Consider the following 21,981-nt stretch of genomic DNA (forward strand, 5'->3'; position numbering starts at 1 on the left):
TTTAAAAAGTACAGCTTTTAAATGTTCTCCATTTCAGTGTTGTTGTTGTTGCCTTGGCATTGAATACACAAGATATTTCATTCATGTGCTTTTCAGGGCTCATTGAAGAGTCAGATGAATTATGCAGATTTCATCAAAGCAGTGATTCACAAGATTAAGGCAGAATAATTTCTAGAGGCCATGGCTATTAATGAGTCTTCAGGGTTTTTTAGTCTCAATTTCAGTATCCTTATTTATGTTTTTAGTTTTTATGGATACAAATAGGTGCAGGAATAGGCCAATAAACCCTTGCACCATTCAATTCTATTTTCCAGCCTAATTCTTGTCACAATGTCAGCCCTGCATACTCTGCACCCACATCTCTCAGGAATACCAAATTCCAAAAATTCGTAGCCATCAAAGAAAAATTCCTCCCCATTTCAATTTTCAACATTAAACGGTATCTGGATGAGCACTCGAATGCCAGGATCTAGATGGCTACAGACCAAGGACTGGTAAATGGGATTAAGACTCCATGACGCCATGACTCTACGTTAAAAGGTTGATTCTTTATGCTGAAACTCAATTACAGTCTCGTTTATACAATACCCACTGGAGAAAGCACTTTCACAGAATCTTTTCTTGTCAAACCTCTCAAAACCTTTGTGCTTCAATGAATAGAATCATGTCTCAAGACCACTGCCATCTACACACTGAAGCAACTCCCACAGCTCCAAATCCTCTAACAAAACTAAATAATTTCTAAGTCCGTAGATGTCTGCAGTGGATGGGAGGTCAGAGCCTGTGATGGACCTGGTTACGCCTTCTGTGTTCATGTGCACTCAAATGGTGAAACCTAGGCTATGATACAACCAGTCAGTGTACTTTCCACTGTGCACCCGTAGAAGTGTGATAGAGTATCTTTCATGCCAAATCTCCTCTGACTTCTTAGAATGCATAAGTGACATATGAGAATTTGATCTAGAAACAAGAATGGCACAAGTGTACATGGGAGTCCGAAAATCTAGTGATAAATTGTCAAATGATCCAGAAAAACAAGTGTAACAAGAAATGCAAAATATAATTCAAGACTTGCAAAAATAATTCAAGACTTGGAATCGTTGCTATATATGTACATGGGGCATATTTTAATTGTCAAATGATCCAGAAAAGCAAGTGTAACAAGAAATGGATGTTGTTCATTACCTACAGTGGGTTTCAGTTGAAGAGTTGCAACATTGAAATTTAGCCTGATGCTGTTTGACCCGCTGAGTTCCTCCAGCAGATTATGTTTCGCATGAGATTTGTCTGACTTGCTCTTAAACATTAGTTGCCTGATCCTCTCAATTTCTAACTTCTGAAATATTTCTAACATTATTTCTGCTAAAAAAAACAAAGCTTGCTGAAGCCACAGATACAAGTTGAATAGAAAAGGAGAATTTTGCGTCCTTGACAAAGCTGTGACACCTTTCATTCTCATGATGTGACTACAATTTAGTTCCACAAGGCAAAGATAACTGTGAAAACAAATTTTTTCAAAAGGTTTGCTTCCTGTGTTACGAGCCCAGAGGACCCCAAAACCCAGCAACAATAGAAATTCACCAAGACAAATGGTTACTTAAACAAAAGTTGCTTTAAGCATGAAAATAGGATCATACTTTAATTATCACTATTAACTTAACTAACCTAACCTAACTCCTTTCTAATCCTAAGCGCATGTGTATGTTAATGTGTGTGTAAATTTAGAAAATGTCTTTGATTCACAGTCCAATCTCACTTCTCATTCCTCCAAGTTCCCTGGTTGCAGGCAATTCTTAGACTGTGCACAGAATTTAACATTTATGAAGTTCACCAGGCTTTGTTGCTTGAAAGGTAAATGGTTACTGCTCAGGAAGGTTCTTGTCTGTTTTCTGAGAGAGATTTGTTGTTCGCTTGACACCCACAACTAATTCCTTTTAATAAGTCACTTCAGTGTCTTGCCAAAGAAACTTGCCCCATCAGGGTTTTCCAGATGATAACCTCTTTCTTTTAAGGTCACTACAGAGTTCCTTTTTGTTTCTCTTATTTCAAGTGAAATATTAGGCAGCCAGTCCTCTCCTCTTGCATGAACCACAGGGGCTTTGACCAGGCTGAACTAAACTGCAGAACTGATCTCTCTCTCTCTTTCTCTCTGCTTGCAAAAAAAAAACACATGACCCTCTTAGAACAGAAAGCAGCAGTCCAAGACAGCCTGCGACTCTGAACCTACTCCTCCGAGTTCTTTCATCTGTTGCTTTTCAAAGCAACAATCCATTAGTGAAGTCCCTTGGGCACTCCCCAAAGTTTTTTCAAAGGTTTTTGGAGCTGCCCTGTCTTGCTCGTATGTGACCTACACTAAAAAATCTGCCCCAATTTATCTCCCAAAATTATATCTATAATCTGTCACACCTGAAAAAAAGATTGGGGATTATAATAAACAAATTCAAAATGAACACAAAAATAATTTCAGATTTGCTGCACCATGTAGGAAATTGGATAAATGAACTTTGATTGAATTTAGCAAGTTTAATCACATATTGATGCTAACACATTGCATTAGTTCAACTGACCTAAAAGTGTTTTGCCAGTGATTTTCATTTGTACTCAGCATCTGATGCCTTTTGTGTCAGTGCCCAGCATTAATGGATTCCAGTTGCCCTGATACTGCTTTTCCATGGTCACAATGTCCTGTTAAAAAATTTCATCATGTTTGTCACTGACGGCACCAAGATCAGCAGGGAAGAAGTCCAAGTGCAAATGCAGAAAATGAATTTTCATTGAATTTGTATGCTTGAAGTAGACTTAAAATGTCACTGGAATTCTAAAAAATAGGTTATATCTAACAAACGGTACATGATAGGAACATTTTAAGATGATTTTCATGATCAGCAGCTTAAAATCCATAAAATACACCCAAAAGAGTTGAGGAAGAAAAATCTTCATTGTCTAGTGAAGTAAGCAATTTATTTGCAAAATAATGGTATTTTTTTAATGTAGTTTCAGCACAATCTGAATATTAGCCAAAGAATTTTATGTTTGAGATGGTGCTGATATTTGCGGTGCAACTTTGGTCAGTTTCCCAAGTTTAGTCGGAGTTTTTGAAGAAACTGGTTCCTTTGGAACATTCAACTCCATGGCCCTTCTTCAAGTTGCCGTGAGGTGTAAAAGTCGTCTTGTTAATTTTGATGACATTGGGCTTACGCTTTTCATCTCCAGCATTCTCATAACTTTCCACAGGCAACTTTGTATCCTTCCAACGCCTGGCTCCAGAGTTTGTGTTATATTGATAAACATTGCCTGTGACTGGAACAGTAAGGAAAACAATTCAACAGGGGAAAATTTCTCAGAGGCCATGAGTTGGCATTTTTTGTGGGTGAAATATCAAATAGGCTTTCAAGTCGTTGTGAGTTGATCAGATGTGAGGATATTGCCCTCTGCAGGAGGTGGTGTGCCACCTTGAATTCAGTGTGGCCATTCAGAGGAAAGAAACTCTGTTAATGAGGGTGCCAAACACATCATTTTAATTAAATTTAATTTAGACATAAAGCATGGTAACAGGCCCTTCTGCTTCATGAGCCCATGCCACCCAAATACCCCAATTGGCCTACAACACCCCATATATTTTGAAGGGTGGGAGGAAACCAGAGCACCCAGAAGAAGCCCATGCAGACATGGGGAGAATGTACAAACTCCTTACAGACAGCACTGGATGTGAACCCGAGTCACCGGCGCTGAAATTGCATTCCTTCAACCACCACGCTAACCGCACTGCCCTTTTAACTTGAAACAATTAGTGATTTGAGGGCACCAGGATTAGCTTAATATTTTAAAAGGTGATTAAAGTGCTCTCTTAATTACGAGCAGCATAATGGTGCTTCATAGTCCTGATCTCGAAGGTGTTGGTGTGGGTTTGTATGTTCTTCTTATCACTGTGGTTTTCTTCCAGTGCCCTTCCACATCCTAAAAATGTTCCAGTGAGTTCAATGGTTGCTGGAAAATTACCTTCATTTGCAACAGTCAATTCGCTTGCCCGCACATACTTATGTTGGAAAATGCAGGAAATAATCAAAGAGCGTCATGTGGATGTGATTGAGAACAAGTTGCTGGAAAGTTGGGGGAGGGGGGTGGGTGGAAGGAAATAAAGTGAATGGGACTGATTTGTCATCTCTGCTGGGTTGCCCACGGGCCCAATGTCCTCTGTCTCCATCATAATAATGTTCGAACATCAGAGAATGCTTCAAATAACTCAAAGGTAAATGCTCATTTATTGCTAAAAGAGGGTGGAGTTTCTGTTTGAGGAATTTACCTGTTTCGATATTAAGTTTCTAAATTTGAATGTTATGGTTTCAAGATCAAATACCTGTTTAGAGCTATCAAATGAGGAAACACCGCAAACAAGAATGTTAAGTAGGGTGGTCATTCCAAAAGGAGGACATGGTCATAGGCTACCTTATCTATACAGTGTGTTTGCTTTTGTTGTGTTTGTAATACTGTTTAAGTTTAATTAATCAAATGTTGATCTTGATGAAAGTTAAGAGTTGGGTGGAATCGTATTTGGAGCTGCCCTTAAAGAGCTTCACCGATGGTTCTGTGTTTATATTTTGAATATTATTAGAAGCGTGTGAGGATTATTGGGCATGCAAGGGAAACAGTAAGGAATTGTCCCATATGTGACCATGTTGTTAGAAGGTATGTTGGGGAGTTGTCCAGCATGGACAATGGGCCAAATGGCCTTCTTTCATGTCATAAAGAAGTATGGATGTGCCTCAGAATAAAGAATCACTCAACTAAACAAAGGTCAAACTAAATAGTTCAAACATTCATCCATGAGAGCAGGAAATTTCAAAATAATTTACAAGATAACTGCAGCTGGATTTATTAAACATATCTTCAAGCCAAATGTTCAGAAATAAAGTGGTTATATTTTGCATTATAAAATACCAGGTATAAAATAAATAATTCCAAGTAAAAACCCTGGCAAATTAAGTGAACAAGATTCTTATCACATCTTTGTAGATTAGGTTAATAGGCATAATTCAGCCATGAAACTAGGAGTGAAATTAGAAGTTGGAGAGGGTATATGGTCCCATGTGAACACTGTGTACATCAGCCTCTTTCTCCCATGAACCGTAGTTCCCTGAAACTCCAAGAATTGATCCGTTGCCTTGAAAAGAAATGAGGCTGAGTTTTCCAAGGGAGTGTGGGTCAAAGGAAATTAAATCCAAGCTGAACTTTCATGTGGAGAATAGAATGAGGAAGAAAATTAAGAGGAAAGGGAAGGCTCAGTCAGAAGGAAAGCTTCATTGAGAAAAATACCAATGGCAAGGTGCCGGAAGATGATAAAAACCGCAAGTATTATGAAAACAAAGAACCTGCAGGAAAATGTAGGTTCTAGCACAAAAAATACAGGAAGCTGCCAGCAGAGTTGCACTTGAAAGGTGACTACATACATTTTTCACCCTGGAGGAGATATTAAAATTATTTATTTACCTGGATCAACAGCTTCTCCATTAAAGATTGCGTTGCATTTGATCACTTCCTGAAATGCAGAATATTCAGAAGTTTCACATTGTGGACCCTTGTATTGCCATCAGTAGTTGAGCGGCAATAGGAATTTTGCAGAAGAGGTCAAGGGCAAATTCTTTATTTATATTCAAAATATGGGAAATTATATTTTGCAGAGAAGTATTTGTGGTCAGACTTTTAAAATGTTTAGAGCAAGGACTACAGGTGATGTTCAAATGTATATAGATACATCTCCTGATCCATTTCCTTTATTTGCACGGAATTAATTTACGCTGAATCTTGGCTAAATTTCCAATAAAATATCAAAGGAGTTTTCACCTGTTGGAGAAGTTGATGTTAAACCCATTTCTACTCTCCAGTGAACAAACATAAAAGGACTTTGGACAATAATCAAGGAAGAGGAAGGTACACCCTCTGTAACTTGTATATTATTTATTAGCTAACAAACATAATTAAAGAGAAAGTATTTGGTCGTTAATATTTTGAAGAAACCTGCTATTCATAACTAAGCTGCTGTTTTATTGTAATGTACAGTTTTCTTTCCCCCAAAATACACTTCATTCACTAACAAACTCTGTAAAAGAAAACCATTTTGCATCCTTTGGGTCATATTCATACATTGCATTATCCTACATTGCATATTCTTTCTCTAATTTGCTATAAGGCTTTACTATGGTCCCTTGTAGATACTTCTCCCTCTGTTGTTTGAGGGTCTTCCCCTCCAGTCTCAGCCTCTCAATGTCTGGCAGCAGAAGGATCCAAGATTGTGGTCCTTCAGCATTTCCAGAGCCAAGCCTCAGTACATCCCTCAGCACGTACTCCTGCGGCTTGGAATGTGCCAGTCGGCAGCATTCCCTCACTGACACCTCCATGTTTCGGGGAAGGCGTCTTTCACCAGGATGATAATCTTCCAGCATCTCTGGATGTTTGACTGCATGCATCCCATACATCAGAGAGTCCTCTGTTACACTATGGCTGGGGATGAGCTGTAATAAGAACCCTTGCATCCTTCTCCACACACTCTTAGAAAATTCACAGTCTGCAGAGAGGTGAGCAACTGTCTCCACCGCAGTTGTTGTGCGACAAAGTGCATTGTGGGTGATGTTCCAGTTGTAAAGAAGGATCTAACCAGGGATGCTCCTCACACCAAGTCCTGGTGCATTACAACTGCAGTTAGAATGGTAACATTTTAAATTGGTCATAAATCACTCTGGGGCGCTGAAGAGTATAAAGGATGCTTTTCTTTCTCTAGCACCTTACATACAGTGAAGTATGATCACAGTATAGTTGTCGTAAGCAATTTGCACACAGACAATGATGTGATAGTGACCAGATAATCTACTTAGGACAAAGATATTGATTGTTGCTTTATCAAAGAGTTTGGAATTGTAAACTAGCCGAGAGATTCCCAGAAACATGCCTGAAAAGGAAAGTTTAAAATTTTTGATGAGCCACGTGCAAAATTCTTCAAATAATAGAAATACTTTGAGTTGGAAACAATGAGAAGCTAGTGGGACTTGACTGGTCAAACAGTCTCCATGGATGGTCCTTCCCTCTCCATTTCTCTGTGGATGCTGAGTAAAACATGAAAGTCTGCAGTTGCTGTGATAGTAGTAAAAACACACTGAAATACCGGAGGAACTCAGCTGGTCTTTACAGCGTCTGTAGGCAACAAAGATATATTGCCGATGTTTCGGGCCTGAGCCCTTCCTCAAGGATAAGCAGAAAAAGCCAGAAGCAGGAAATCTCAGAAAGTCTCAGAATTCAAACAATGGGGGAGGAATCCATACCATCAAAAAGTGTTAATTGGATGTGATAAGGGATGAGGTAAGAATTCACCATGTTTATGTGTAAGGAGATGGAATGGAGAGACAGCATCTGTGCATGCTGCCTGGCCAGTTGAGTTCCTCCAGCTATGCTCAAGGTTACAGCAGCTGCAGTTTCTTGTATCTCTATACTATGGTTACTTGTTTCAAAACTTACCACAATCACACTCTGCTGCTTCTTTGTCTTGGATTCTACGTGTACAAAGGATATGGTCAGATATTTCATTGAAATGAGAGAAAACCATTTGTTCTATTAACATTGCAAAACATTGAGAAAGTTTCAGGCCTCACCTAGTTCTTGCGTGCTGGAACAAGAAGGGAAAAGAAGATTAAAGTTCTTCCAGCATTTCTGTCTTTCTGCAGTTTTATTTCTTTACCATGTCAAACGGGTCTGACGTAGACATGGCCACAGAATCAAGCTTTATGAACAATGTGCCAAAGTCTTTCATCACAGTGCAGTCCCATGGGCAGGGCCTACCCACCAATACTCATTCCATGACATCTCATGGCATTCAACCAAACCTGAACAAGGAAGCCGCCTCCTGATGCTACCAGCTGCCATCCCTTTGCTAAAGAATGGGTGCACCCACATTTTGCAGTTGCACTGAAAGTACTCTCACTGATCTCAAAAGAATTGGGTGGAGTGCAAACTGCAGACTAAGTGGCTTTTTTACATGGTTTTTATTGGCTGCCCAATTGCAGCCCTGCATCGTTCAATATGACATGGGGAAATAAACTCAGAGAAGTGCAAATAATCAGAAAATACATTTTAAACCAATCACTGAAATATTGCGTGACTGGTACTTGCTAGGGTGGAGTGAACATTTGACTAATGCAACTTACAATGGCTTTTTCTTCATCTTTGATGACTTTGGTAAGGAGTGGATATATTTAGCCAAATGATGGAGCAAATATCCCAGCAGTCCAAGGAGCATCATGCAACCCAAGGTGATAACAAATGGTATGTACCAAGCATCTGCTTCATAAGTGTTTTGAGATACTCTGATGAAGGTTATATTTGGCTGTGAATAATTAGAAGAAGGCTGGTTAGAAAATGCCAGTGGTCATAATTAGATTGCTTGATCATTCTCAAGTCTCAAGCCAAGCCACCTTTATTTATCGTTCATCATATCTTTGGCTTGGCTTCGCGGACGAAGATTTATGGAGGGGGTAAAAAGTCCACGTCAGCTGCAGGCTCGTTTGTGGCTGACAAGTCCGATGCGGGACAGGCAGACACGGTTGCAGCGGTTGCAGGGGAAAATTGGTGGGTTGGGGTTGGGTGTTGGGTTTTTCCTCCTTTGCCTTTTGTCAGTGAGGTGGGCTCTGCGGTCTTCTTCAAAGGAGGTTGCTGCCCGCCAAACTGTGAGGCGCCAAGATGCACGGTTTGAGGCGTTATCAGCCCACTGGCGGTGGTCAATGGGGCAGGCACCAAGAGATTTCTTTAGGCAGTCCTTGTACCTTTTCTTTGGTGCACCTCTGTCACGGTGGCCAGTGGAGAGCTCGCCATATAACACGATCTTGGGAAGGCGATGGTCCTCCATTCTGGAGACGTGACCCATCCAGTGCAGCTGGATCTTCAGCAGCGTGGACTCGATGCTGTCGACCTCTGCCATCTCGAGTACTTCGACGTTAGGGATGAAAGCGCTCCAATGGATGTTGAGGATGGAGCGGAGACAACGCTGGTGGAAGCGTTCTAGGAGCCGTAGGTGGTGCCGGTAGAGGACCCATGATTCGGAGCCGAACAGGAGTGTGGGTATGACAACGGCTCTGTATAGGCTTATCTTTGTGAGATAAGCGTTCATCATATGCTCGCATGGTAAAGAGGCGATAGCTTTTCTCCGGGACCACAGAGCCGATTTACATAAATATAAGTTAGAATAGAAGTTAAACACATAAAATATAAAGACATATATAGTAAATGCCCATGGTACATTATCCATATATGTTCTGGGAGTTCAGGAGCTGGGGGAAAAAAAACTTGCCTCATCTGGATGCAAGGACCTGAGAGCTGATGGCAGAAGGGTGAACAGTTTACGTGAGGGGTGTGTGGAGACCTTCACAATGTTTATTGCCTTTCGCCTGCATCGAGTGTTGTAGATGCCCCTCATGGTAGGAAGAGAGCTCCCAATGATCTTTTCTGCTGACTTCTGCAGAGTCTTTCAGCTCGAGGTGGTGCAGCTACCAAACCAGGCAGTGATGCAGTTGCACAGGATGGTCTTAATACATCCTCTGTAGAATGTAGTGAGGATGGAAGGGGGGATATGGACTTTCCTCAGCCTTTGCAGGAAGTAGAGGCGCTGCTGGGATTTCTTGGCTATGGAGCCTGAGATAAGGGCCCAGGTGAGATTCTCCGCCAAGTGCACTCCAAGGAACTTGATTCTCTTGTCGACCTCAACGGTGGAGCCGTCCATGTCCCCCAGGCCCTCCTGAAGTCGACAACCATCTCTTTTGTTTTATTAACATTCAAATACAGGTGCACCTTATCTCTGTACGCCGACTCCTCATTCTTACTGATCAGGCCCATGGTCGTATTGTCAATGAACTTGATAATGTGGTTCAAGCTGTGTTTAGCTGAACAGTTGTGGGTCAACAGACTGAACAGCAGTGGACCAAGCACGCAGCCCTGGGGAGTGGGGCCCCGTGCATAGTGCGATTGTCTTGGAAGTGTTGTAACCGATCCAGACTGATTGAGGTCGCCCCGACAGTAAGTCAAGAATTCTATTGCAAAGGGTGGTGTTTAGACCCAGCAGGCTCAATTTCCTTATCAGATATTGATCTCTTTTGCATACTTTGAGTTTGAGATTGAAGCTGATAGCTACCAGGCAGCACGGAAGTTTCCCAAATAGTAGCTCAACAAAGGAATAGTGTTATAATTTATTTGTTGGCATCTGATCAATGAGCCTTACTTCGACCTTTCGTGCACTATTTTTATTTATTGTTGTAAGATGGTCTATAAAAATGTTTATACGAATGTTTGCACTATGACTGTTGCCGCAAAACCAATTAATTTCGTGACTTGTTCATGACAAATTCTGATTCTGATAAAAGAAAGGGGACACGTCTGTTTTATTGATGGTTTAAAGTTGCAGATAGTTTTGGGGTGTTATGGTCAGTCAAACATTTGTTTTACTTGTAAATTTCAGTGGTAAATTACAAAACTGTACATTGTATGTTTTAATTAGTCTATACCGGTGTTTTCCAAACTGGGTTCCACAGAAAGGCTCAAGATCCGTGAAAGAAATGGGTACTAATAACTACAACTTGTAAAAACTGTTTTTATTTAATTTAAATTTAAATTACTTTTTATTTATGTTTCTCAACAGCTGCCTCAACGCTAACAAAACAAAATAGTGTCTTGATGCCTGACGTCAGCAGCACAGACGTCACTGACATCAGGCCTCAGGATGCCATTTTCAACCAATGAGACGCAGACTTCTTTTGGCGCAAGGCTAGCCACATTTAAAAAATTTAAACTGCCTCCTCCCCCCCCACTTTGGTTACTCGCTCCCTCCCTCTCGCTTGCTCCTTAAGTGGGTGGTGGCGAGGGGTGGCGGTGGCAGTGTGGGCCACAGCGGGGAGAGAGGGATAGCAGGTTAGCTAGGCCTTTGGCGGGGAGCGAGGGTGCGGTTGTGGGGTAGGTGGGGGAGACCAGGCCTTACTAAAGCTCAGCCTAGGACCTGGGTGGGTTAATCTACTACTGGTGAGTTTATTTACTTTTTAAAAATGTTTGTATATGCTTTATATGCTCATGTATATACCAGGTCTTTTAAACTGTAAATGATGATTGGGGTTCCGCGATTTCCAAAAGGGTTCCGTGACTTCAAAAGTTTGGGAAGCCCTGGAATATACAACAGTTAAAAATATATAGTTTTTTTCTTCAGCTGGTTGGATTCACAGCTCTGTAGGAGGAAGCTTTACAATTGAACCATAGTTAAAATAGATGCATAGTGTAATTGAAAGTAGATTCTGAATTTTGAAGATGCTGTTCAATGAGATACAGTACTGAACTCAGACTATATTCTGAAGTCAAATGTTTCTCTTAATTAAAGCAAATTCAGAATGTGACTCAAACAAAACTGCATAGAATTATAAAAGCTTTTGTTCTGGTTTGTAATGATGTCAGTCAAAAGTTTGCCCAGCACCAGATATCCAGAAGTACTTACAGTTATGGTTGTTCCTTGAGTACTGGGTGTGGGGATAATAATTCTGATGTTGATCATTGCTTTCCCTGTCTGCACAATCTTTCTCTCTGTGCTTCCAGTCAAAAGGTTGTCATCAGTTATTTGAATAATAAGCTTATAATCAGTGACTTTATCAACACCATGGATGTAATCAAAAGGAACAGCAAGTATCAGCTTGGTGATATTGGATCCAACACTGGGAGAGAGTCTAAAGTGGTTGTTGATATTACCTGGCACAAAAAGTAATCTTGTTATTATAATGAGACTTCCACCACACCTGCAGAATCCTATTCCTGCCACTCTATCTAAAGCAAAACTGCTTCCCAGTATATCTCCTTCTGACTCCACCTTATCAATGCCTCTCATAATTTTATAAACTTCTCTCAGATTTACCTCAGCTTCCAGCCCTCCTGAGAAAGCAGCCCAATTTTCTCCAAACCTCCCTTCATTGCTCATATCTTCTAAACAGCATTCTCATAAATCTCCTCTGTACCTTTTTCAAAGCCTCTACATCCTTCTTATAATGGAACAACAAGAATTGAACACAGTAGTCCTAGAGTGGCCTAATCTTAGACAAGATTTTATTTCATCCGTGTTTCTGACACAATTTAAAGTCTTATGCAGAAGGGTCACCCATTGCCAAAAAAAAACATAAACATACCATGCTATTAAGAATTTATTGTCATAATCTAACTAAGATGGGATACTCTTGATAACTCTTAATTTTATTTAAAAAGGTGTGCTGGAACATTTGCATTTGATCTGAGGTTTTTGGAAATCAACCAAAATAATGTGTTTAAACCATGCGATCATTTGGATTAAATAAAAAAAAAATGAAAATGCTGGAATTAGTTAGCAAGTTAATGGGAGAGAAATAGAGTTCATCCTTCAGGACGTTGACCTTGCATTGGAGAACGTTAGAAATTGGTTCTGAAGTTGCAGAGGGGAAAGTAAAAGAAAAACCAGGGATAGTGTGCGAAAGGGCAGAGGCCTGAAGACACTGAATGTCACAAGTAGCCGTGTATCAGCAGAGTGGGTCAAAGATTTGATTGGAGGAGATGCAAGTCGGAGATGGCAAGTAAACCTGAAATATTGAATTGTTTATCATCGTATGTCCTGAGATAGAATGAAAAACTTGGTTTTGCATGATATCCATCAGGTATAGCTATACATAATGCAACAGGTGCTGCAAGAACAAAGAGAGAAGTGCAGAGGATAGTGTAGTAAAACAGATATGTATGTTATATGTCACTCCGGACACAACGTGCATGATATTGTGTGAAGAGAAAAGTATATTAAAGGGTGCAAGGTATCATCTTTTACCGATAGGTCCACTTATGAATTCAGATACTAGCTGGAGAGGAATTCTCCTTGAATCTGATTGATTTTAGACTCGTTTATCTTCTGGCTGACAGGAGGGAGAAGAGTGACCAGGGTGGGATGAGTCCTTTAATATGTATGCTGCTTCCCCAAGGCAGGAGAAGGGAAAATGGAAGAGAGAAGAGTGACCAGGGTGGGATGAGTCCTTTAATATGTATGCCGCTTCCCCAAGGCAGGAGAAGGGAAAATGGAAGGGAGGTTGGTTTACATTCACAAGTCTGGAGGACTGGAAGAGCAGAGGAAAAGGTAAACTGAATGCCGGAGATATAAAACTTAGTCAGCTTGTTTGATATTATGCTAAGTAGGGTGATGAGATACTGTTCCTCAAATCTGAACTTTTTGTGTAGCGAAGGAGACATCAGTGCTGGAGTGGGATGGAAGATTAGTTACGAACAGCTAAAAGTTAAGAGACACCCTTGTGGACTGAAATGTGGCATTTTACAATGGAGAAACAATGTGCATTAGGTCAGGTCATGAGTACAGTAAATTGAAAGAAATGGAAGAGAGAGAGAGGGAGGAGGAGAAGCAGAGGAAGAGAGAGGCAGTGGATGGGAGAAATGGAATTGGGGAAGGGAGCATAGTTAAGCTAGCTGTAGGAATGCCATGGTATTTGGTGGATTCTGCTCATCATCTTATCCCCTGAAATGGAGAACGGGAAGTGAAGAATCAGCGATCAGCAGTGTGGATGTGAGAGCAGGATGGAAATAGGCAGCAAATGTAGTGGAACTTCTGCAAGAGCAGGAAGCAGCAGCAATGGGCTGGAAAGAGAGATTGGGAAGGAAGCCTGGGGAGGTGAAGCCATGTCTGACAGAGGGCCAGGCTGAACCTGCATTGGTTCTTACAGCCACCTGTTTGATCTGGAGGACGTGAAAGCAGTACAGGAAGGTTATTCACAGGCAAAAGGAAGTGGTTGGTAGGGGTGGCACAATGAAGCCAAAAGCAAAGAAACCTCAAACGGTCCAGGTGAGGGGCAAAAGGGCAACCATTCTACAACTGAGCTGGATGAGAGCAGGGACACTGGAAGCTGTTGTCGGGGCAGAAGACACCAGAGCCATGGTTGAGGTGGAAAGTGATTAGATGAGATCTCGACCTTTCTAGCATCCTTAAACTCCTGACACCTCCAATGTGATGCCATTGCCAGCCTTGCCTTTCCTTTCCCTCCTCTATCAGTATTTTCTTCACAAAACAGCAGATGCTTGGGCAGAAGGAAATGGCAGTAATAGAAAGGTGAAGATGACACATCTGGAAGCTGGATGTGGCCGAACCTCAAGCAGCAGGCGAGGATGAGTCCGGCATTTGAACCAACACTTCAACCATCTGGTTGAGGCTCCATGGGCCAACTTTGTGAGATACAATTATGCATCTTAAAATAGTTATTGTTTATCCTTGAACATCCCTGCACATACGATGCCTTTTGTGTCACACCCTACAAATGTGAACATAATTATGACATCTGCCGTGCCCTGAAAATGAGTGCACCCGGCCTTTCTAAATATTTCCTGTGGTTTTGTAGGGATGGTCTTGTCTGCTCAATAATATGACATCTACATCCGCAGGAAATACTGAAACAAAGGTCTCATTGAATAAGAATCTCCCGACTTCTCAACTAAGATCAAGCAGAAGGCAGGCACGCAGTTTTCATGGATGCCAACCTGCTGTTGACCTAAGTTCTGGCCAACACCATAGAAGGGTGGACAGGTGAAGCCAGAAACAACATGGCAACTTGTTGATGGTAGATGTTCAAATCAAAGCAAAAAAACAGAAGTGGTTTCAGGAGGCTATAGAGTCATCAGGTTACACTTACAGTCATCAGCAATGAACAGATCTGGCTTTCTATTTAGTCCTATTTACCCAAGTTTTATCCATATCGTTCACACCCTTCCTATCCATTTATCTGTCCAAATGTCTTGAACTTTGCATCTATAGCTTCCTCTGGCAGCTTGATCCATAAATAGACTACCCCTTGAGTTAAAAATCTCACTCCTCTCACCTTTAATCTGAGCTCTCCGGTTCCAGAATAATCTACCTTGGGTAAAAGGCTGTGAGCATTCACTTTCTCCGTGCCCCCCATGAGCTTATAAACCTCTTTAAGGTCACCCTTCAGTCTCTGATTCTGCAGGAAGTAAAGACACAGCATATCCAGCTTCTTCCTTGATCTCAAGCCGGTAGCATCCTGTTGAATTTTGCCTGCAACCATTCCAAATTAGTGACAACCTTCCAAGAGCTGGGTGACGAGAACTGTACAGTCTACCTGAAGTTATGAAGTAACGGAAAGATTGAGGGCCAGAGTCCCGGTCTGTACAGAATAACTGGAAGCCTTGAACATTCGTTCCTACAGCTGTGTCATCAAGAATCGCCAGAGAATAAAACTTTGGCTGACAGTCAGGTGGTTCATCGTTGGTTGGAAGAATATTTACTGTGACCTAGAACACAACAACCTTTGATTAATAAGAAAGCTTCCTAGATTTTGGGGCGGCATGGTTAACACGGCGGTTAGCACTGCGCCTTTACATCGCCAGCAATCTGGACCGGGGTTCAAATCTTGTGCTGTCATTAAGGAGCTTGTATATTTTCCCTACTTCCTCCCACCATCTGAAACATACCAGGGCTGTAGGTTAATTGGGTGTAAATTGGGCGGCCCGGATTCATGGGCCAAAATGGCCTTTTACGATGCTGTATGTCTAAATTTAAATGTAAAATTTAATTACCTTGATTATCAATTTAATCTGTACCCCTCAAGTACTGGTTGGGATTTTGACCTGAGAGTCTCGAGGGAAATTGCTGGGATTCCATGGACTTCTGGGTGAACTCTGATTCAGAATCCTCTTCATTCAACAAATGGAAAGGATCTCTGCTGTTGAACAGGCCAGATAATGGGTACCATTCAGCTAGGACACCAAAGTTCAGGAGGGAGGATGGCAGTCGACCTCCTTCATGCTCTTTCCACGTGCTTGGTCAGTATGAAAACCAGTCATTATTAGACTTCCACCATCAATATAATCACAACTGAATACCATATTCCTGTCCTCTCTCCATGCACCTCGAGGCCGTTTGTGTAAAAAAAAAACTTAACAATCTCCTCCTTAATATATTCACGGACTTGGTCTCATTGTCAGGGAGAGAATTCTCCTGGTCCACTGCCACTGAGTGAGCACATTTCTTCTCAGCCTACACCCAATATCCTGGAGGTTGTAACCCCTCCTTTTACACCCATTTCATGCAACCAGTCCATTTTTAACAGCTTATGCATTGCCCTTGTAAGTGCATGCATTGTCTATAAATTAATATAATAAAATAATTTATGCTTCAATATATTGGGTCGTATCTGAATTCAGTTATTTCTATAAATCAGTTGAATGTAATGTTGCAAGTGTGGAGGTGGCTGGAAATGGTGGCCAATATTCATGCATTGGCGTTTTTAACCTTATTCACTCAACAAGTTCAGCACAGATCAGCAACATTTAAGGCTGGTTTACAGTTTATTACTGAATGCCTTTGAAAGGGGGTAGCTTGTTGATGACTAGAAATGCCACAGTCAGTGAGACTGGGAGTACTTCCATGATGTGTTGTGATTTTTGGTACCATCCACTAACTAAGATCAAGCTTACTGCGTGGATTTTGGCCTGGTCTTACTCACTTTATTTCGTCAACTTTGGAGAAGAAAGGGAACTTGCATTTATGTAGCCACTTGAAAAAATGTCAGGATGCTCCAAAGCCCCTTAAAGCCTACAAAATAGATTTTTAACGCAACCATTATTGTAAAGAATGCAGCAACCGATTTTTCTCCCACAAAGTGGAAAGAGTGAAGGACTTTGGTGTAGGAAAGTTGAAAATTACACTGAAAACAGAAGGGCTCTGAGATCAGGGAGGGGTGAAATATAACATGGCCATGTCACTCCTTTCTAGGTTAGTTGGAATTGAGTTTGTGGGAGCTGTTTTACTTAACTACTCTGGTCCCGTGCCATTTTAGCTCCGAGTATTTTATTATGGAGTCTGGCTGAGAGTTATGAATGTCAGCTGTGAATACTCCAAGCAACTTCATGAAGCATGAAAATCTCCAAGTACATGAATACTCCAAGTGCATGAAGCATCCACAATTATTATCTTTTCAGTCAATGTCACTAAGTCAGCTATTCAAAATGTAGAACCTAAATAAGTCTCCTGGGTACAAAAACTGAAAATAAATCACATGTGCTGAACATTTGAGCTTTGTTAATGTTCTCGTTCGATCAAGGCGAAAGAGAACAACACCCATTTAATATGGAACTCACTTTTAGCTTTCGAAAGCACTTACAGTTGTTGCAGCAGTTTTTGGATAACCAAGACCACCATCAGCAGCCTGTACAGTGAGCAGATACTGGGCAGTTGTCTCCGAGTCAGGTTGGGCCACAAGATGGATTTCCCCTGATGTTGGATTGATCCAAAACAACTGATTGTAGCCCAGTGTGTTTCCCCCTGCCACAAGTGAGTAAGTGAGTTGCTGGCTTGGAAAATCTTTGTCACGTGCAAAAACTTGTCCGACCTTTGTTCCTACTGGAAAGGGGCAAAGTCAGTTCCAAGATGACATTCTGCAACATCACGATTGTCCTGCACGCTGTTGCTCGTTTCGTTTTCAATTGTCAACCTTTTTGTAACCTCCTCCATCCTTCATTTCCTCATTGGAATCTATGGTTTATTTTCGCCCCTGCCCCCTTTCCATCCCCATCCCTCTCCCTCTCTCCCCAACCTTTCATCTAAATTCCAGAACTATCTCCTTGAATCTCTCACCTTGCTTTCTTTTAATTTGCCCTTTGAAATGCATAACTAGGTCTACGACTTTGGCCAATTGCTGCAAACTATTTCCCCACCTTGGGTGATGTTTGTTTTTGTCTTAAGCTCCCATGAAGTCTTATTTCATGTTTAGCAATACCAAAGGTCAAATATCTGTTCTCTGTTTTTGAGAATAATTAATGATGCCCATTGAAAATGAACAAAAGGCATGTTTTGTGACTTTTCGCCACCGAACCATAGAATGTTACAGCACAGAAACAGGCTCAGCCCATCTAGTGTCTCAAATATTATTATGCTGAGTCTCAATGACCTGCACCTGATTGGTCCTCCACACTGTTCCCATCTATGTACCTATCCAAATTTTCTTAAATATCAAAATGGAGCTCGTGTTCACCATTCTCACTATTCTCTGCATTGGAGTTCCTCCTAATGTTCACTTTAAACACTTCTCCTTTCACCCTTAATCCATATCCTCCAGTTCTTGACTCAACAGAGGAGATTTTCCAAACTTTTTAATTCCTCCTTGGTTCATTCGCCATTGAAGGGCAATCAAAGCAAGCATATGGATTTTGTTTACGAAGCATAATTAATGTCCTCAGAGGGCTTCGCAGGAACGTCAACGAATAAAATTGGACACAGTGCCAGATAGGACACCAAGCATCCTGACTCTTTTTGGACACTGACGTAATGGAACAAAAGTGAAAGGATAAGCAAGACAGACATTTTTTGTTGTTATGAAGGAGACAAAGTCCTTTACAGTTGAATGGAGAGTGAGCACCACCCAAGCCATTCCCGTAATCTGGAGGGAATAGCAAAGTGCAATCTATGACTGCTGCCGGGAGTGATCTAACTGAGATCTGTTGAGATTGTAGTTGAGGGTTGAAAAAAAAAATGTTACCACTCTATGTGCATCCTAGGCACCAGGAATTTTGTGCTCGATTTCTGGGGACAACTATGTTTCCACCATTTATGTACAACAATGTGAAAGTTCAGTTGCATGGCACTCAAAAATCCATTTGAAGCTCTAAATCCCTAATCCTTTATGAAAAGCATTGAAAAATAATAGTGTCTGTAGATGAGGTCAAATATGTCAACCAAATTACAAAGTACGTTTTGTCTCTAGTGAATGTATGTTAGTCTCGACTTTGTTGGATTTTACAAGTGATTCCAGAGGCAACTGTGTAAATCCTACCAAGTTCAGGTTTACATGCTTTGATTTTGCAAAACAATGAGGTCCCAAACTTGCAGACAAATTCATAATGGTGAATCTCTCTTTCTTCTTGGCTGTTAGACTCTGTGCAAAGTTCAGCTGTGGAACACATAATTGCTGAAAAATCAAGCTTTTGGACTGTGGAGCCAACTCCGATAAGGTTCTCTGGGCCAGGTTTGACTTTGAGCTCATTTATTTGAATGGAGATTTTATATCTGAGGAAAATGTTATTTTTAATTATTTCTGCTGAATTTCATTTTTCAATTATTCAAAATGGTTTTTTGTTTTTAATTTTCCATTTAAAAAAAATCAAATGTTTAATATTTAGCATTGAATTGAATTAAATTGTTCATTGTTGCATGTAAGAGAAAAACTGTTTTGTGCACTATCCAGGCAGGTCAGTCTCTATATGGTACAGCACGTGGTGCAAGAATAAAAACATAATTTTACAGTGAAATGTGAGACAAAGGTGCATGGTATAGTGTTAAAGAGAAAAGTAGGTTGAAACAGGTTAAGGCATTTGATGGGAGGTCCATTCAAGAGTCTGATAACAGCAGGAAAGAAACTGTCCTTGAGTATGGAGGTTTGGTGTTTTCAAACTCGTCAATATTCTTCCTGCCAGGAGGGGGAAGAAAGAGTGTGACCAGGATGGGATGGGCCCTTTAATATGTTGGCTGCTTTCCTGAGGCAGCGGGAGGTGAAGATTAAGTTGATGGTTGGGAAGCTCCTGAACGTTAGGGATATTTTTGTGATAAATTGAGAGTGATGCTTGTTAAAATCACTTTCTTAGGATGTGTGTATGATATCTGTGAGCAGTGAAGTAATTTAAAACTTTTGTGCTGTTGGATCAGTGTTGAAGATGTGACTAACTTGTAGGTTCAATACAAAAGGATCAGGGATGGTCAGATATGAAATGAGGAGATTGTCTTTTACTTGTTCATTGTGTTCTAATGACTTTTAGAAACACCTTGCAGACTGTAAATGGATGACAGTTGTCAGCAGGGATGATCGCTGGGTGTTCATCATGTCCATCCTGGCTTAGATCATTAATCCTACATTAATGCCATGTCAAAGTCCTGGAACCAAAACTCTTAGCATGAAGAAGGAAGCTCAATACTAACATGAAGAAAGAGATAATAAATGGCACCCATGACATTCATAACACAGGACTAGCAGTTCCTTTCTCTTGTAACAAGGTACCTAAAACAAGAAAGGTTATTTTGTTCTGCTTCCTCAGGATTTCATTCCGTTTATGCTCATCTTCTGCTTTTTTTTTAATGTGTTAATTTTCATCTTCAAACGATTCATGTCTTTAACCTTAGGCAGAAAAGCAAGTCTTGAACAACATTTTTTCTAAGCTTGGTTTCTCTCCGTGTTTACTTACTTCCACTGAATTCAGATATGTTGAAGGTATAAGATGTCTGGGAGAATGAAGGTTGAAATTCATTTACTGCTGTGACTGTAATGTAAACGGTCACTGTATCTAGGTGAGAAAAGTTACATTTTTAGAACAGGACCATTGAATTAGAAGTTTGCTTGAAAACATTTTGAATTGAGCTTGTAAACCTGCCTGTGCCTGAACAGAAGATGTTGCCTAGAGTTGGACCTCTTACTTTATATGCAGTTTCACAGATTCCAAAGCTAATTGTCCTCCAAGTTAATCTCATTTTGGAATAGTGTCCCCATTTTGGCAACATTTGGGTACAGCATTCAATTAAATAGCTAACATTCTTTATTCATATTGATTGAGCAAACAAAATATTCAGCTTAATTTTGGGAGTCATCGTGTTCTACAGCTCAAAAACAGACACCAGCCCATCTTGTCCTGGCCAAACAAGCTGACCCCCTAAGCCTTTCCTATCCATCTGCCTGTCTTTTGAACATTACAATTGTCCCTGCCTCTGTTTGTTCCATACACCCACCATCTTTATGTGTGGAAAAGACTATGATTATTTGCCATATTTATGCCCCTCATGATTTTATAAAAGCTCAAGAAGTTTTCCCTTAGCCTTGCTTGTATGGTCCAGGAAGGGAAGTCTCAGTCTATCTAGCCAAGCATTATTGTTCAAATCCATCAATCTGAGGAACGTCCTTGTGAATTTATTCTGCTCTCCTTCTAGCGGAATGATATATTTTCAATTGCTGGGTAACCATAACTGTGCACGTGGCTCCAAGTGTGATCTCATTGATGTCTTGTACAGTTGTAACATTGGAAACCCTGCACCAATAGTCAGTTCCCTGAATGATGAAGGCAGTAGTGCAAAAGCCTTTTCATCACCCTGTTTACCTATGTCACCACATTCATGGAACGACCCCCAGTCTTTCTATTCTTAAACACTTTACAGGGCCCTACCATATGCCATGTGGGTCCTGCTCTGATTTGACACCTTGTTCTTGACCGAGTTCAGTTCCATTTGCTATTCCTTGTCCCATTTTCCCAATTCACCTGGATCCTGTTGTAATCTTAGATAACCTTCTACTCAGTTCTCTATACTACCAACTTTGGGGGTTTGCTTATTTTGTCACATTATACCTAGCACAGTGAGAAGCAGACTGACAAATTATGTCTGAGATTTAAACAGCCATCTGCAAACTTACTAACCATGCATGCTAACTATATTGTTGGAAATGCTGGAGGAACTCAGCCGGTCTCGCAGCATCCATAGGAAGTAAAGATATGCAGGTATAGCCCACTTTCCACAAATTTGCTTTTACGAAGAAACCTGTGTTCACTATCCGAAAGAAATTTGAATGGGTTTTTGGTTTTACAAAAATAACCTTCAGTAGTAGTGAATGGGTCTTTGCTTTACGCCATTTCGGCTTACAAAAGGTTTCATAGGAACGCTGTAGTTTTGTAAAGCGGGGTGTGTCTGTATTACCGATGTTTCTGGCCTGAGCCCTTCTTCAAGGAATAAGCAAAGAACAGGAATGTGTCAGAATAAAGACTGAAGACTGGCCGGGGGAGGAGTCCAGACCAATAAAAGGTGGTGTTTGGATGTGATAAGAGGAGAGGTGAGAATTGATTTTGGCTCCGTGAAAGGAGTCAGAGAGAAAAAGGGAGACAGAGCTGGGGGAAAGGCAATCACAGTAT

The 21,981-nt window shown here is 40.9% G+C and overlaps 1 protein-coding gene and 1 long non-coding RNA gene across 2 annotated transcripts in view; one reads left to right on the plus strand and one right to left on the minus strand.

Moving 5' to 3' along the window:
• Positions 1–2,891: 2,891 nt before the first annotated feature.
• LOC138745876 (cadherin-related family member 3-like) overlaps positions 2,892–21,981 on the minus strand; it is a 61,185-nt gene continuing 42,095 nt past the window's right edge. The window contains exons 10-17 of the mRNA XM_069903327.1: positions 20,275–20,373; positions 17,205–17,443; positions 15,162–15,333; positions 11,513–11,760; positions 8,193–8,371; positions 7,507–7,541; positions 5,488–5,536; positions 2,892–3,300 (exon numbers count right to left, since the gene is read on the minus strand). Of these exons, the coding sequence (XP_069759428.1) occupies positions 5,508–5,536; positions 7,507–7,541; positions 8,193–8,371; positions 11,513–11,760; positions 15,162–15,333; positions 17,205–17,443; positions 20,275–20,373 (1,001 nt within the window). The 3' untranslated portion in view covers positions 2,892–3,300; positions 5,488–5,507. The remainder of the gene's footprint in view (positions 3,301–5,487; positions 5,537–7,506; positions 7,542–8,192; positions 8,372–11,512; positions 11,761–15,161; positions 15,334–17,204; positions 17,444–20,274; positions 20,374–21,981) is intronic.
• LOC138745877 (uncharacterized) overlaps positions 18,978–21,981 on the plus strand; it is a 65,661-nt gene continuing 62,657 nt past the window's right edge. Inside the window, exon 1 of the long non-coding RNA XR_011346559.1 lies at positions 18,978–19,064. This is a non-coding gene — a long non-coding RNA (uncharacterized lncRNA). The remainder of the gene's footprint in view (positions 19,065–21,981) is intronic.

Source organism: Narcine bancroftii, chromosome 11 (genome assembly GCF_036971445.1).
Source record: "Narcine bancroftii isolate sNarBan1 chromosome 11, sNarBan1.hap1, whole genome shotgun sequence".
Lineage (NCBI taxonomy): Eukaryota > Metazoa > Chordata > Chondrichthyes > Torpediniformes > Narcinidae > Narcine > Narcine bancroftii.